The sequence below is a fragment of the Labrus mixtus genome, chromosome 12 (assembly GCF_963584025.1).
Source record: "Labrus mixtus chromosome 12, fLabMix1.1, whole genome shotgun sequence".
In the NCBI taxonomy this organism is placed as follows: domain Eukaryota; kingdom Metazoa; phylum Chordata; class Actinopteri; order Labriformes; family Labridae; genus Labrus; species Labrus mixtus.
In genome coordinates this window covers 26,554,351-26,570,726 of record NC_083623.1, presented here as the reverse complement: position 1 = coordinate 26,570,726, position 16,376 = coordinate 26,554,351, and the positions used below count along the sequence as shown (strand labels likewise).

Below are 16,376 nucleotides of genomic sequence, written 5' to 3'. Positions count from 1 at the left end.
CTGTGGTGGTGTATGAATGGCATTAGTTACTTCTGATGGATGATAGCGACCACTACCATCAGTGTTTGAAAAGGTGTGAATGGGTAGGTGTGACATGTGGTGTAAAAGCACTTTGAGTAGTTGGAAGATTAGAAAAGCACTATATAAGCTCAAGTCCATTTACCATCATGGCGTCAATGATTATCAAGGTTGAATTGAATGAAAAAAACCTGTTGTTTGTTGTATTGCAGAGGTCTGAGGCCAAAAGTCGAAACCGATGATGTGTTGAGGATAGACTGTAAATATTAATGGATGAAGCCTGAGTGACGTCATCCATCTGTTCCTGCAGGGGGCGCTGGAGGCTCATCAGCAGCAGCCGCCATGATGGAAATCCTGTCTCAGTCTAACGTTCAGTCAACCTAACGACAGACTGAGAGCTGGAGCTGAGGCGGGTTTTAAACCTCTTGATAAACTGCTACTTCACTCCCACCTGTCAATCAGGTCAGCTACACTCCTAACTATGGATAACACGTATCGTTCTAAAATCAAAACGGAGCCGTTTAAAAAAATTCATAGTACAATGTGTGCCAATGATGACAATAACTAATCAGACCTATTTAGTTTTTTGTACCAGGCTGTAAACATGTTTATTTATGCTGTAAAAACAGCTTTTTTGCCTGTTGTGTGTATGTGACTTCCTGTGTTCCTGTAGCCAGCCTCAAGCGGACACTCTGCAGGATTTTGCACCTCTGGATTGGCTTAATTTTTAAAGACTGGAGGTTGCCGCTTGTTTGAGGACTGTAGCCTCTGTGTACGGACCAGCGCCCTGCAGCAGCAGTTTAATTCTGCTGATATTTCACACCTCAATCTAAAATCAAATCATCAGAAATCTCACACAACGTGAAATGTTTCCATTCTCTGAACGACCTTGATGTCTGCGTGAATGATCTAAGTGAGCCTTTTTTTAAAGATGATAGGCTCAGCAGCAGCCAATTATAATAAATGAACCAAAAAAAGACACACGAGAGAGGAGAATAAAAACCATGTTTCTGCTGTGTAGGCCTATAATATGCCACAGCGACCAATGGAGGTTAGAAAAGCAGCAGCTCTGAACAAAACCCAGCTATTATATTGTTCTTAGGCGCTCTCCTATAATAGCAGGTTTAATGCAGGTGGAAATGATGGCGATTATCTCCCCCGCTGGAGTGGGAGACGACAGCGTTTAGATGCCAAAGTCATTGTGTGAGGAGGTCGATGGGAGTCACCTTGTCAATAACAGAAAGCTCAGGGCAGGATATCACGCTCTGCTATCCTCCATGTGTCATCTCATCCCCACTCGCCCTCCCATGACCCCTTTACACCACACTCCTCCTGCTGCTCTCTCCATCTCTGCCTGGAGAGACAGTCTCTGATGGTAGAAGGTAAGAATATGGTTCAACTTAAGTCAAGATACGCAGTCAGCATGTCACTTTCAATGCTGTTTCTTAAATGTAGATAACAGTTTGGCTTTGAGTACATCATTTAAACCAGTTTCTAACACATTCATATTACACATTTACCCACCTGCCATTCTTTAAAGTTTGGTATATCACCAGGTGTGAGTCCCGTCTTGGTCAGCCTGATGTTCTGTAATGTGATTTATTAATTACTATAACAAAGAACTTCCATTATCTCCATCTATCACCCTTTCAGTTAAAGCCCGACCGATAATATGGACCATTTAAGCCAGTGACTATCGGCTAATTTTATCGCAGATAAACGCAGATATTACTTGAATTATTAACCAGTCAAATAGCATCATCACTCTCCAGAGTGTCAAGAGGTGATGCACAGTTACTTTCCAGTTCAGTGACCGTCTTGTCTTCATTTTATATCTTTTCCATAAGTGTTTCATAACTGATCAATGCAATAAACGTGTATATCTATATCTATCTCTACAGATGGAACATCGATCTAAGAAAGATATCGGCTGATCGATTTCCGGTTTCTCTCTCTCTCTAATATCGGTATCGGCCAAAAAAATCTCACATTGGTCGGGTCCTACTTTTAGTTTAAGCTGCTCTCATGCTTTCTGTGTCTCTCACCCTATTCCTTAATTTTTTTTTTACATTAACTAAAGATTACTGAGACTATTTGCTGAAAGGGGATTAATTTAATCCCATTTCATGTAATCTGTCTCTTTCCAAACCTGCGTAACCTCTCTACGACAAGCAATATGAGATTATAAGAATAATCTCAGTGCTGAATTTGGAGATAAGTGACAGTGCTTGTTCTTTGCTGCTGCAGAATACTGCAGTGATACACGTTGTCTGTATCCTTACGTCCTCCATGGTGTTTGTGGTGATTATGCTGAAGCTGAGTGTTGTCCTCCTGTATGGATTAAAACAGCGTGTACCACTCTTGGTTTTCATTTTAAAAATACATGTTGGACAAAGTTCCTTAAAGGTGATGCTTCATGTAGGTTTCAGATGATTCATCACTATGTTGCTCTTTAAGCAGAGGAGATGCATCATCCTACAGAAAACTTTATTGATTGTGTTGCAGCTTCGAGAGATCGTATAAGACACAAGTTCACTCTAAAAATACATAAACGTATACAGAGAAAGAACACATCATCTGAATCTCCAGGAGCCATTCCTTTCCATTGCTTTTAGGGTTAGGCGCTGCAGAGCAGCTTGTCAGCTCGGAGACTGGAAAAACTCTTGTTGCGGAGCTGCTGAGGACTCACACAGCGCAGGGCGTCCCCAGGAGACAGGGTGGTGTTGGTGTGGCCCATCCACTGTACCAAGGAAACGAGGTGACAGTCACACTGCCAAGGGTTGTCATGGAGATGCAGTTTCTTCAGACCTGAGAGGGGTTGGGAAAGAAAGAAAAAAAAGTACCATGCTGGCATCAGTTAACCATGTGGTCAATGTACATCAACCATGAGTGACATCTTTGTTCCTGTGAGAAATGGGACAGTGGAGTTGGCAGGCAGGGAGGTGGAGGTTTTACCGGGCATATGGGCGAACATGTTTCCATCCACTGTCTTCAGGCGGTTTCCACTGAGAGCCAGCTGAGAGAGCTTGGCCATGCTCCTGAACACATCAGGGGCCAGCTGCTCCAGCTCATTGTTCCTGAGGTAGAGCTCCTGGATCGATAATAAACACATGAACTCTACGTGTATTTACCAGTTCATCATAAGAAATACAGAAATGTAATGCAGAGTGAACACGTAAACAACTAAATGCAGAGTGGTGAATGAACTCAGATGAAGGTGGATGTTATAATGATTACTCGGTGACCTTGTTGTCCTATTAAAGCTCATTAGCTATAAATAAATCCTACAAGAAGCTTCATTAGCTAGAGCGTTGGTTCTGTTAACAGTAGAAAGGTCAGGCTTTGGTGTGTGGTGTCCTCATGTTACGGTGTCTTCTACTGTGAGGAAGCGTCAAAGCCAGCTTCAGCTTGATTTATTGTTTCTTACTGGAGAGTCCTATCAGCACACGAGCGATGCTTTGTGAAGCAGAACAAAGCATCGCTTTTACCCCGATGCCTCGTTTCTATCGTCTTTTCTGCTGCTTTCATAGACAGAAAGAAGACAAGACGCTGGGACTGTCCAACACTTTGGTTACTTAACAGGGCTTGTAAGCATTAATATCCATTATAGAGCAATTAATCGATAATTAATCGAAACCGGCTTTCAGAACCTCTAAACGATGTCATCGTGCCAATGTTGATTATTTTGATTATTTTCAGGGCAGAGTCATGTGATGACACATCCAATCTGCAACAGCGAAGCAATGTCCGTCTTTTGGACACATTTTGTCTTTAAGGAAGACAACATCGTACAAAAAGAAGTCAAACGTAAACACTGCAGAAAAACTGTTTGCAAGAAGTTCAAGTTATTTATTTTCTACTGTTTTAGAGAAGTTCATTTCTACTTTAAAAACAAAATATGTCGTTTTCATTTCAAGCGATTCTTTTATTTCAGGTCCAAATATTCAATAAATAACCACAAAATAGTTAATCAGATATTCACTCTTTCATATCCCAGCTTTAATAGTTGAGAATATTTAAAGTAGAGAGCATGTCAGTGAACAATGAGGGCAAAAAACAAAAACAAAATACTTGTTCATTAATCGTAATCGAGTTAAAATGTTCCATTATGGTGATATTGATTTGCGGTCATATCACCCAGCCCTAATCCATTATAAAATCCCATTTCCTAAACTGTCCTATCATAATGAAGCCATTAGGGCATGTGTCCACAGTCAGCACTTTGTGCCGACAGCGCCCGTTTTCACTACAAAACAAATCTAGTTCAGTGTTCAGTGCTCACTGTCCTCATCACTAAAATGTACTTTTTTTCTTTTTCGCTGCCGGTGTGAAAAGCACAGTCTGTGGACACAGGTTGTACAAGCCCCAAAAATAACGTTTGGGATGCTTGAAAAAATAGTATTTTAGCTTAAGAATTGAAAAGTTGAATAAAAAAAGATGTCAATTTTGTCATTGTTTTTTAAATATATGACTTTGTATTAACAGACTCTTTGGCCTTTCGTGCAGATTTACGGATCCAAAACATCAGCATGACTATAAGTGCCAATGCTGGCACTGCTGAAACTGTACTGAAGGGATCTAAGATTTCATTTGTGGTTTTTCATAACAGACAAATCGCTCACTAAGTGATACATATTAACATTTAAAACAACACTGTGTTACCTGCAGGTTCTCGAGGCCATCCAAAGCTGACGGACTCAGAGAGGACAGAAGGTTGTTGTCCAGAACCAGCATCTCCAGGGACCTCAGAGGACTAAATGCTCCAGCAGGGAGCGTCTTCAGACTGGATTGGAGAGAGTGTTAGAATCCTAAATTAAAATCAAAATGGGGTTTAATACAGTTTCTATGAAATTGTCTCCTGAAAGCACGAGCGCTCTGTGAAGCTTCCAGTTGCACTTTGGGAGCTAATCTTTTTAACACTCCCCTCAAAGGAGTCCGCTGTGGTCTACATTGTTGCGTTAGCATGCTAATTTTAGCACTCATTAGTTAGCTTGTAGCTTCACGTAGCTTATAAATTGACACAGAATGATCGTGATCCAAAGAGGCTTACGCGACATTTAAATAATCAGTGAGTATGTTCTTCTTCTTTTCTCTAGTCCTTGACTAAAACAGTTTTTATACACAAGGGGAGGAGCCGGCCGTCCCGTCCATGTAAACACAGCTCTGACAACAACACAGCCAGCGGGACTCGAGCTTCTCCCTCATTGTAGACAGTCAAGACTCAGAGACACATTTACACAGGATATACTTGATTTCTGTTGTGTATAAAATGTCGCACATTCTGCCTTCAACCCAAACCACGGTGCTTCTGAAAGGCTAACCAAGAGACCTGTAACTATTCTGGAACAGGGTCATTATTAGACTACCCAGTGGGAGCTGACAGATTGTCTGGTTTATGTAAGCACCCCCCCCCCTCATAGAGGAAGTGACCTGTTATTGTCTAAGTTGAGGAACATGAGCTGTCTGAGTCCAGTGAAGGCCTTCTGAGAGATCTTCTGGATGCGATTCAGGGAGACGTCCAGAACTTTGAGGGCAATCAGAGGCTTAAAGGCGTTGGACGGGAGCGTAGTCAGCGCATTGAGAGGAAGATCTAAGTCTGATAGGTTCCTCATTCCGGCAAACATCTCCGCTTTGAGGGTGCCGATCTGGTTCTGTCCCAGCATGAGAAAGCGAAGGTTCAGGAGATCCTATAGACATGGAGGGAACCACAGAGATTATTCTAGCATGATTGTTGTAAATGGAAACTTTCTCTCTCCAGACCGTTTACCTTGAATCCCCTCGGTGGGAGGTTGGTGATGTGGTTGCCGTAAAGATTGAGGAGCATTAGCCTCTTTGCACCAGAGAAGGCCTGGGGGTGGATGGACTTGATGGCATTTCTTTCCAGGTTGATACTCTCGATCCTTGGAGTGGACCTTAGAGCATTGGCCTTTAAGTCTGTGATACCATTCTCACCTAAAAACAGTAAGAAATATGCCGTGAAGGCCCCCAGTGCCAATGTTTTAATTACGGTAAATGAAAGATAAATCATAATTTTTCCAGAATGTCACAAATCTCTCATGAACTCACCGAGTTTTAGGATCCAGGCGTCCGGGGGCAGTCTGGAGGGAAAGGCACGAAAGCCTCTTTTATGACAGTTCACCTCGGACTTCTCTGGACCAGACCTCCTGGAGCATATACAGACGTCAGGACAGCTCTCCGCCGCCTGAACCATCCATATGATCACCAGCATCAGCCATGTCCAGTGCTGCATCTCCACTGCAGAGAGGTCATGTAGGCAGAGAGAGAAAAGTTATCATTCTTTACTTAAGAACAATCCCTGAAGGAACCCAATGTTTTAGAACATGGACTTAACGTAAGCCATCTGAGTCAACTGAGTCTTATTGTGTGAAGTCAAGTTCTTAGTAATTTCCTCAACAACCAGTATATTCTTTTCCACTCATTAGTCGACGCTGTGAATAAGTCCAATGACACACATTTATACATATTTTATACACTCATTATAGTGTCCGACTATATCACTTCATTTACCATCTTTGATTTTTGCAGGGTCTTTTTTTTTACGTTCTATCCACCCCCGTATGACAGGGAAAACTTACACTGTTAGGAAAATGTCTGAAGAAGCAACTCAGGTAGAACTCAAGGGGATGCTTACACAATAATGTTCAGTACATTTTCAGGAGATCATGTGTGAAATCAGACTATGTATAACACACTGACCCTCCACCATGTCTTGGCTCAGAAACAGGAAACAAAGAGAAGAAGTTTGTTACTTAAAGTCCGTTAGTTTGGAAGTTTTCTCTTCATGTGTCTCATGCCAAGGTCAGACTACACTTCATAAGCACGACTATAGAAAGTCTATATTTGATTTTTTTCTGCTTTCTAATGCAGTCAGTGCTGTTGACCAATGAGATCAAAGAGCGATCTGCACATGCAACGGTCGTGAGTTTAAACTAACAAAAAGTGGAAACAAAAGAAGACTGATGAAGTTTGTGCTGTGAGATGGAACTATGAGACAGAGGGAAAGTTTGTCGAGAAACTACAACAACAGAGCATAAACAGTCTATTTTCCGGGTATCGTCTAACCCTGGCCCTCTTCCTTCCAACATTATCATGTCTGTTGTTGTGATTGGTCGGGTACCACCATGGAGCCTGCCTATGAATTTATGGCTCTGGCTGTCGTCTAATCTGACACTGTGACCATGGTAACAGACATAAATATAATCTCACCTGGGAGTGACTGGGAAGTGCGAACCGAAATTACAAAGTGTGCAACACATTTTCAAAGCTTGAAATTTCACTTTGGAAAACAAATTTACATTTGATAAATCAAAATGACAAAAGCATAACATTTTACAAGCGCTGATACAAATTCACTTACGGGTGGAAGTGACTGAGTGAGCCGTCATATAGTTTATTTTGACAGGTAGACTTCATTAACTTGTCTCAGGTGGGTTCAACAAAACATCATTTGGTCAACATAAACTCAGTTTAACATATTTCCCACAGTCTTCACGCCCAAAAATCGAGACATGAGCTAATCAGACCTATTTTGTTTTTGAACCAGGCTGTCAACATGTTAAGTTTTGAATGGGTGTGTATGTGACTTCCTGTGCTTCTGCAGCCAGCCTCTAGTGGACACTCGAGGAACTGCAGGATTTTGCACTAACGCATCAGCTTCATTTTTCAACACTGGAGGTTGCTGCTTGTTACTTTTGTCTTATATGACCACACCATGTGTTGAGTATGCCTGATTGTGTATGGATGTAAGCATGTTTGGTATATACAGTATGTATCCATATCGTTTTGTTTTCCCTTACTCTGTAAAGCACTTTGTAACCTGGTGTTTCATTATTTAGCATTATTACTATTAGGGGTTACACCTCAAACAGCAACAAGTGAATCAGTTCAAATGACATTGAAATAGTTCAACTGTTGAGGAAGCCGAGTGACAAAGATGAACAGGCTCAAATTACTGAAGCTGGAGAAAGAAAAAACTGATTAGTAGTCCAGAATTTCTTTTTACAAAACACTCCTCAAAGGGATGCAGAAAATCAAAAATATATTGTCAGCTCATCCCATTGGAAAGCCCACCTTGTGCAGAGTCAATCTTTAAAACACTGTAGAGACACTTACAAACATAAAGAAGCTTTTCATCCACACAGACCTAAACCTGATCCTCGTTTCATGAAGACAGTGAAGGTGAGTTTGATTTCAACCTGAAAGCTGAATTAAAAGTGAAAATAAAAGCTAAAATGGATTTAAATCACTTACCTGAACGGGCTGTAATCACACTCTCTGTCTGTCCACTTTGTGTTCTGCTCTACAACAGATCAATGTTTCCTGAACAGGTAGCACTTTGTTGACTCAGAGAGAATCAGCTCTTCTGACAGTCACTCCGTTTCTGCTCAGCTGATTTTAAAGAAACACAAATGATGCTTCAAATCCTGAACAAGAACTGCTCAGCTTCCTCTGAGCTCTGAAGCAGGTAGATGAAACTGTAGAGCTCATGCAGCGCTCGTTCTCGTTCTGAAAGCAGCTATTAAGTGTAGCCGTATGGGAACACAGCCTCAGCATCAGCAGACAGAGCAAACAGGGTGTGAAACTCTGTCAATGTCACAGAGTCCAGAGAAATGTGGCGTCTTCAGATTATGGCGCCAATCCGTGTTCTGCTGCCAGGTCTACTGACTTAGCATGAGTGGTATGTTTGCTCTGTGCGCTGGTGGGTGAGTGTTGCTTTGATACTGTCCTCATGAGAGCTAACTCTGGGTATTCATGCTGTTGACTTTTTCAGAGGGTTTGCCAAATCTGAAAGAAAAGCAAGGGGCGCCGGTGGACTGGTGGTGAGTGTGTGCGCCCCATGCACAGAGCTCCATCCTGAGGTGGAGTGTCTTTTCATTAATTACTAACCTTTTTATTCCCCCCGTGAGTTCGCTTTATTCTTTCCGGTCTGTGTTTTCATTCCACCGCAGGCCAACGTGCACGAGGAACAGCACGCACTCACAGACCAGATACTGTGTGTGAGGCAGACAAAACTGTCATTGAACAGAGTGACATGAAGAAGAAAATAATATATATAAATGAAGTAAAATACTTGAATGAATGTGTTTTCTACTTTGTTTTGTTCAATTGTTTCCATGCAAATGTTTCTTTTTTCAATTCAGGGTTTGTTTTTATTGCCACATTTTATTTTAGAGGCCAACATTTCATTCTCACTGTCCTGGTGTAACAGAGTTAGAATGAACCTCGTTTGAATTTCTGCAAAAATTGATGTGTCTGTCATATTTATGTTATTTTGTTGCCGCCTGGTGGTTTATTAGCACAACTGTAAAGTTCCTAGCTGGCCACCGTACATACCTCAGCAAAGGAAAGGAAAGGAAAGGTGTGTGTGTGTGTGTGTGTGTGTGTGTGTGTGTGTGTGTGTGTGTGTGTGTGTGTGTGTGTGTGTGTGTGTAGTGCTGCAACCAACATGTCTCTGTTTAATGTTTTAAAACTGTTCCAGAAACTTTAGGTAACACATATTTTGTCTATGAACCTGTAAAGAATTCACTGTTAAAGTTTAACAGTGTGTAGAAATGTTTATTATATTTTACGAGTTGCACTTTGTTTACATGCCGAGCTAATGCTAGTTAGCTTACCAGTTAGCTTCTCCCTCGAAGGCCGTTATGCTCACGTTAATGCTCTTCTGTTTTTGTACAGATGTGAATCCTTCAGTTGCGTGACTGTGATGACTGTTGCTTTTGATTTATGCACCAGAATAAAAAGAAAAGAGATCCAGAGGGAGAGCAGAGACAGACACACACCCTCCATTGTCCAGCAGAAAAACACAACAGGTTACACTGTACAACCGGTTACAACACACAATCTGGGCCCTTTGTGCAGGGGCGTCCAGATGGGTGGCCGTTGGGGGGCTTGGGCCTCCTTTGAGAAGAGACAGAATTAAATATTTGACTGATGCAGAGTGGACAGAGATCCTGAGTAATGCATTGTGAAATCCAACACAGCGTCAAGTTTGTCAGACTGTTAACTTATCCCTCTGACTGCTGGTGAAACAGGAAGTCTTCCTCCTTTCCCAGAAGACTTAGCACCATCAACACCAGAGGGTTCAGAGAGTGAATCTTGTTCAATCTAAAGATGCTTCATTCTCTTAAAGGATTTTTTTTTTTTTATCTGGAACAACACGGTCCGTCTCTCCGAGTTGAGATAAGTAGACAAACATCAGATGTTCAATCATCACAGTCCCCTGAATAAAGCCCCTCGCTGCAGTCAACATAAATAAAACCCCCATCTGAGGAAACAGACTGATACACTTTGTCCACAAATTGAGCTTGGTGCAGTCATTTGCAAGTCTTTCTCTTTGGCACTTTGTGACACAGATTGTTCCTCAGCTGTGTGGAAGTGACAATGCCTGCATGTGGAAGTGGGTCAGGACAGTAATTCCTTATGAGAGGAGAGAGTGGAGGAACTGCCAAACATGTCACTCTCTGTTACACAGCAATGAGAAGACGGAGGACTCCCAGGCTGGGGGGGGGGGGGGGGGGGCAGAAGCACAGACAGACAGAAAACAGCAGAGAGAGAGGGAGAAGGAACTGGGAGGACACAATGATGGAGCAGAAGGGTGTGGGGATTTAGAGGCAGGAGAGACGGCCAGAGAAGAAGTGGGAGTAGAAAGAGAAAAAGGAAAGAACAGAGAGTGGAGAGGAAGAAAGAGTGCAGGAGAAAGGTTGAAAGGTTGGGTAAGCGAGAATAAACGCAGCAGCGATGGAGGAGAGCGCTATAGGCCGAGAATGAGCGGTGTATGACGGTGGGATTAATCGGGACATGTGCCGGGGAAAAGAGGGCGCAGATAGACAGCTGTGCTGACTGGACCGATTCTTTTGTCGGAGGAAGTGAAAGATGAAAGAGCCTTTTTCAAAACCTGGCCAGGGCACACACACATACACCGAACACACACACACAGTTGCACAGTGGGAAAGCCATCTGGAAGAGTGTCACTGGTCAGCCTTCTCAAAGATAGAGAGGGAAAGAGGGATAAGATATTAAAAGAAAGAGAGGTGAGAAGGAAGATTGACACTGAGGAAGTGTGTGTGTGTGTGTGTGTGTGTGTGTGTGTGTGTGTGTGTGTGTGTGTGTGTGTGTGTGTGTGTGTGGGTTTATAGTCATGATCAAATACAGGATCAGAGTGGATTTAGAACAAGAAACTTCACACACATGTTTTGAGGAGCTCTGAGACTTATTTAAAGTGGTTGAAGAGGAGGATCACCTTTGATACCTGATTTTTGTTTTATATTAGGCTGTTCTATATATGGTTTATTTTATATGTATTGTTGCCTTTAACTATCTGTCCTTTTAGGTAGTTTCTGTCCTCAAAGGGAAGCAATTTAAGTCACCTCCTCTTAATTTGAAATGTGCTTTACAAATGTGTCGACACATGACATGATGTGTATTATCCAAATGTGGCTCAAATGTATAGTTTGGTTTTAGTCCATCACCTAAGTAAAGTAAGGAAACTACAGAGAAAAAGGAGAAGAAGGAACAGCCAACAGAGAGAGACAGAGAGGGAAACAAAGGGAAGAGCTATCAGAGCTGATGATGACTGGCTGATAAAGACCTCTGTCTCTCTCTGCACAGACATCTGAAGCTGTTTACATCCACTCTGCTCATAGCAGATGGCTATTCATCTGTATGCTAGTTCAAAGTTAAAGCGCTTGTTAACACTGGCCTGATGCCATCAGATACAAGACAACGTTTTTATAGAGGAGCCGATCACTTGCAATATCTCCCAAAAGCCTGACTGTCAGTAAAACATTTCTGCAGGAGAGATGGATGCAATGGGTCCTTATCGACTGAAAGGCTCCAGTTTACACGAAGTCTATTGATGACAAAAGGTGACAGTGAGTAAACGCCTGCTGGTGCAGCCTCCAAGGCAGACAGACAGTTTGACTTCAGAGCTTATTACTAAAGTTTAAACCTTCCAGTGAATCTTTGAATCTTCCAGTGTCAGAAATGAGCTGATATTCTCTCTTCTATTTTTATATTCTACGCTTTTTGTAGAGCCAGGTTCCTCCCTCAATATGTTTTTTGCTACCTTTTTTTTCACTATGATTTTTAGTTAGCACATACCTTGGGCCATCACAAATTGATAGTGACCACTCCCAACTCGGGGCCGTTTGGTCCTGGGGGGACACAAAGGAAAAGGCACACAAATAGTGGGGTGGCTGTGGCTCAGTCGTTAGAGTTGGTCGTCTCTCAACTGGAAGGTCAGGGGTTCGATCCCCAGCTCCTGCAGCAACATGTCTGATGTGTACATTTACCATTTGCAAATTACAACAATGTACCTGTACTGTCCTGTACCTGTGCAAATGGCAATAAAGGTTTGATCTAAACAGACGCTACAGCCTGCTCTCAGCACAGAAACATAAAAAGATATACCTGATTTGAATGGATTCATCCTTTTCATCCTCTTCTTGTGTCAGTATATCTGTCCTCTTTGTTCAAACCAGCTCTACATAATGTGTTTTTACACGCTCGCTGACCTTCCAGAGGGACAAATTACAGTCCATTCTGGACAGTCAGGGAGTGTGAAATGGGTCACTACAGACACTCGTTTCTTACAGTAATGACAAAAACTATCATTTTAGACACAAAGCGTCGGGGGATTTTCTCAAATAAATGTCTCTGGGTGTTTTGATCTGTGATAAATCTACAGTGTTTATGACTCTTCCCCCCTGATCACCAGGACTCGGGATAACCCGTTTAGGAGGACAAATGTCATTGTCCTTGTTGTTTTACTCAACACTTTTTGTGTAATAATCCTTTCCAGACTTCATCTGACATCCTTGACGGGGTTGATATTCTGATTCATCAGATTGTCTTGAAAACATAGATGTATATAACATGGTTGTGCACGACTCTGGTGATTAAACATGAACAGGCATGAGAAAGTTAGGGGGGAAGCATACAGAAAGACCTCAGGAGGTGAAATCAATACAAATGATTCTATTCATTTTATGAGTTTATTTCCCCTTGAATTGAGTGTTCATCAATCAATCAATCTTTATTTGCGGAGCACCACTTTACAAGAGAGCAGGTAAGAGCAGGTCTCTGTTATATTATCTACAAAGACCCAGAGTTAATCCATCATGAGCACCTAGCAACAGTCAGCAAAGTTAAAAAAAACCATACTTTTAAGAGGCAGAAATCTCCAGCAGAACCAAACTCATGGTGAACAGACATCTGCAGAAACTGCACAGAGCTTGAAAAATGAAATACAGGGAGATAGGATAAGGGGGGCTTTCCTGCAGCCACATGTCTGAAGTTGCTCCCTCTGCTATGAATGTGTATGAATGGATTAGTAACTTCTGATGGTCTCTTTACTCAGCAGTCTCTACCATCAGTGTGTGAATGTGTAGGTGTGACCTGCAGTGTAAAAGTGATTTGAGTAGTTTGAAGACTAGAAAATAAATATACAAACTCAAGTCCATTTCTTATTTACCCTAAGATGCAGGAAGAAGGATATCAGTATCCTGAGGACTTCCAAGCTGAAAGCGTCTGAAGGTCAAAGAGTCACAGCCAGCAGGCTTTAAAACTAAAGTGATAAATAAATGAATCCTCCATCAGACTGTTGACAACACACAAAGAGAAAACCACTTGAAGGTTCCAACATAATGAGCGTCGATGTCATGTCATGTATAACACCTGACTATGGTAATGAGTTAGAGTTTCATCTTGTGAGCTACAGGACTGATACTGACTCCTTTTACCTTTTCTGAACGATCACCTTCAGCCATCAGGACACTGCAGCAAGGTCAGGACTGGTGCTGAGAGAGACACACACCATGACAGGAAGTGTGCACGCTACAAGGATCAGATTACTTTTTCTGCACACACACAAAAAAAAGAAAAACACAGTAAAGTGATACAGACAGAAAAAGGAGACGAGTCACGTGAGGCTTTCTGGATTAAGTAAGGAGAGGAGTTAATGATACTAAATACAGACGTATGTGTTGTAACCTGTCAACACACGCTTAAGAATCTAACTATATTCTTCTTTCTCAGCAACAAACAGGAAACAGCTCGTCCTTGTGTTTTTTTTTTCTATTTTACATTTTTAATTTCTATTTTATATATTGTAATAGCTTCTTATACTGTATTATTTAAGTTGTTGCTAGTTCTACTTTATTTCCTTGTTAATTGTTTAGCACCAATACACCAAGTCAAATTCCTTGTATGTGTAAATGTACTTGGCAATAAACCCAGATTCTGATTCTGATTCTGATATATGGCTCATTCAGCAGCTGAGAAGATGAAGATACTCCTGAGAGAGTGGCAGGGCCAGAACTCAGAGGTAACACAACAACACATCACTCATAGTGTGAGTCCTGATTTTTTAGTTTACTGTCAATACCTCCGTGCTGACCAGCATATCCTGAGGCTGATAAACTTACTGTTGACTATAATGGACTACAGAGATGTGGGACATCCTGCCAGAAGTGGACATTATCTGTCCTGAAATTTTTACAGTGAGTAAAACTTGTATAATCCAAAATGACTGGATGGTTTCTGTGAGATGCTCTGTAAGGCCATGTGTCCACCTAGCGTTTTTCTCTGAGAGCCAGCGTCTTTTTCATTTGTTTTCAATGAGTAGAGAGCGTTTGCAGCAGAGAGCAGAGTAAAAGTGCCCAGAGTCTTTCTACCGCGGCCTCCTGAGCGCTCAAGTTGAAAATCTCACAACAACGCTTCATGCTAACACTCCTGAGCCCACAGCCAGCGCCTAAAGGTCCAAGTCATTCATGAGGTTCTCAGATGTTTTTTCTTTTATTAAAAACACTTTATGGAAAATTACAAATACTGAAAAATGGCCTGTCTTCAGCTAAACTGGAGCCACCTTGTTCAAAATGTTCCATGTAGAGGTCATTCTTTATTACAATCTTATTATGCCAGGCGGTCATTCTGTGTTCACCATCAGCTGACAGTTGATACAGTTGAGATACAATGAGGGACATGTGCTCAATAAGAAAATGCTTTTAGTATCAGATACATTCATGAGGGGAGACTGTGGCTCAGTGGTGGAATTGGCCATCTCTTAACCAGAAGGTCGGGGGTTCAATCCCCAGCTCCTGCAGCCACATGTCCGATGTGCCCTTGGGAAATACACTTAACCCCAAGTTGCTCCCACTGCTTTGTTGGTGGTGTATGAATGGATTAATTAATTCTGATAGTCTCTTTACATATCAACCTCTACCATCAGTGTGTGAATGTGTAGGTGTGACCTGCAGTGTAAAAGAACTTTGAGTAGTCAGAAGACTAGAAAAGCTCAAGTCCATTTTATTTAATGGAAACCATTCTGACATATACAAATTGGTCTGTGACAGGGTCTGACTATGTAGGGTTTAACAGCGTGTAAAAACATGCTGAGATGTCATAATATGTGTTTCTCAGAGTTCAACACGTCCTCCATATGACTCAATGTTCACATGCAAGAATAAAAAAGATTATTGTGGAAATGTAGCCACTGGTAGAATGTCCTCTTTCCCTTTCATGATGAAAAGGCTCTGAGTGTGAATTGGATGATGAAATAGTCATGGTTGTTCCTCCCATAGCAACAGTTCCCTACTATGGGACGAAAAAGGTTTCATTCGATGGATCAGAACTGACGGGGTTGGACAAAACAAAATATCAACAATAAACGTCTGGCAGATTAAATGATCTAATTTATAAATCAGAGAGATGATGAGATGGTGCTGAAGCTGGTTTCTTGTAGAGCTTCTGTGATGACATTCTTCTTCTCAGGGACTTTTTCTGTCACACAGATGTTAACTGTAACAATGCTCAGGTGAGTGTGTCCAGCACCTTTACCCAGCATGCACCGGTTCAAGCTGCCAGGCAGATCAACCATCGTCTATTTAAAGGAAGACTTCGATCGTTCCCTGCAGGCTATTGGCTCTTCCCACTTTAGACCCCAATGCTCTGTCTGCTTTCAGATTCACTATGGGGACGCTCAGCCGACGAGGGGAGCCGCTACACCTTATTGAACAAACACCGTCTCCATGGTGACGGGAAGTCCTGTGCTCAGAATGGCTCTCTAGCATCACCTACTGACAGATCATGTGTAGTGCCGGGGTTTTTTATGGCTTTTTGTGCAGGAGTGAATCGATCCAGGATGAGATTCTGACACCTTCCTGGAGTCCTAAAATAAAAAAAAACAATCAAACATTTATTAGATTTGATTTCAGATATTTTATTTCACAAGGGTTAGGGCACTTTTGACCACAAAATCAACATCATGAGGAAAATGCTCCACTATTTCATAAAAGGGAAAAACTGAAACACGTGCTCAACACTTTTTGGATATTAAAATG

The 16,376-nt window shown here is 41.9% G+C and overlaps 1 protein-coding gene across 1 annotated transcript; it reads right to left on the bottom strand.

Moving 5' to 3' along the window:
• Positions 1-2,418: 2,418 nt before the first annotated feature.
• si:dkey-1j5.4 (leucine-rich repeat-containing protein 15) lies at positions 2,419-8,570 on the bottom strand. Its single transcript, XM_061051428.1, has 7 exons — positions 8,290-8,570; positions 6,085-6,273; positions 5,786-5,970; positions 5,449-5,705; positions 4,681-4,801; positions 2,974-3,109; positions 2,419-2,826 (listed from the first exon to the last, which is right to left on the bottom strand). Exons 2-7 carry the CDS (start codon positions 6,266-6,268, stop codon positions 2,636-2,638), a joined length of 1,074 nt encoding a protein of 357 aa, XP_060907411.1. The 5' UTR covers positions 6,269-6,273; positions 8,290-8,570; the 3' UTR covers positions 2,419-2,635.
• Between the last annotated feature and the right edge of the window lie 7,806 nt (positions 8,571-16,376).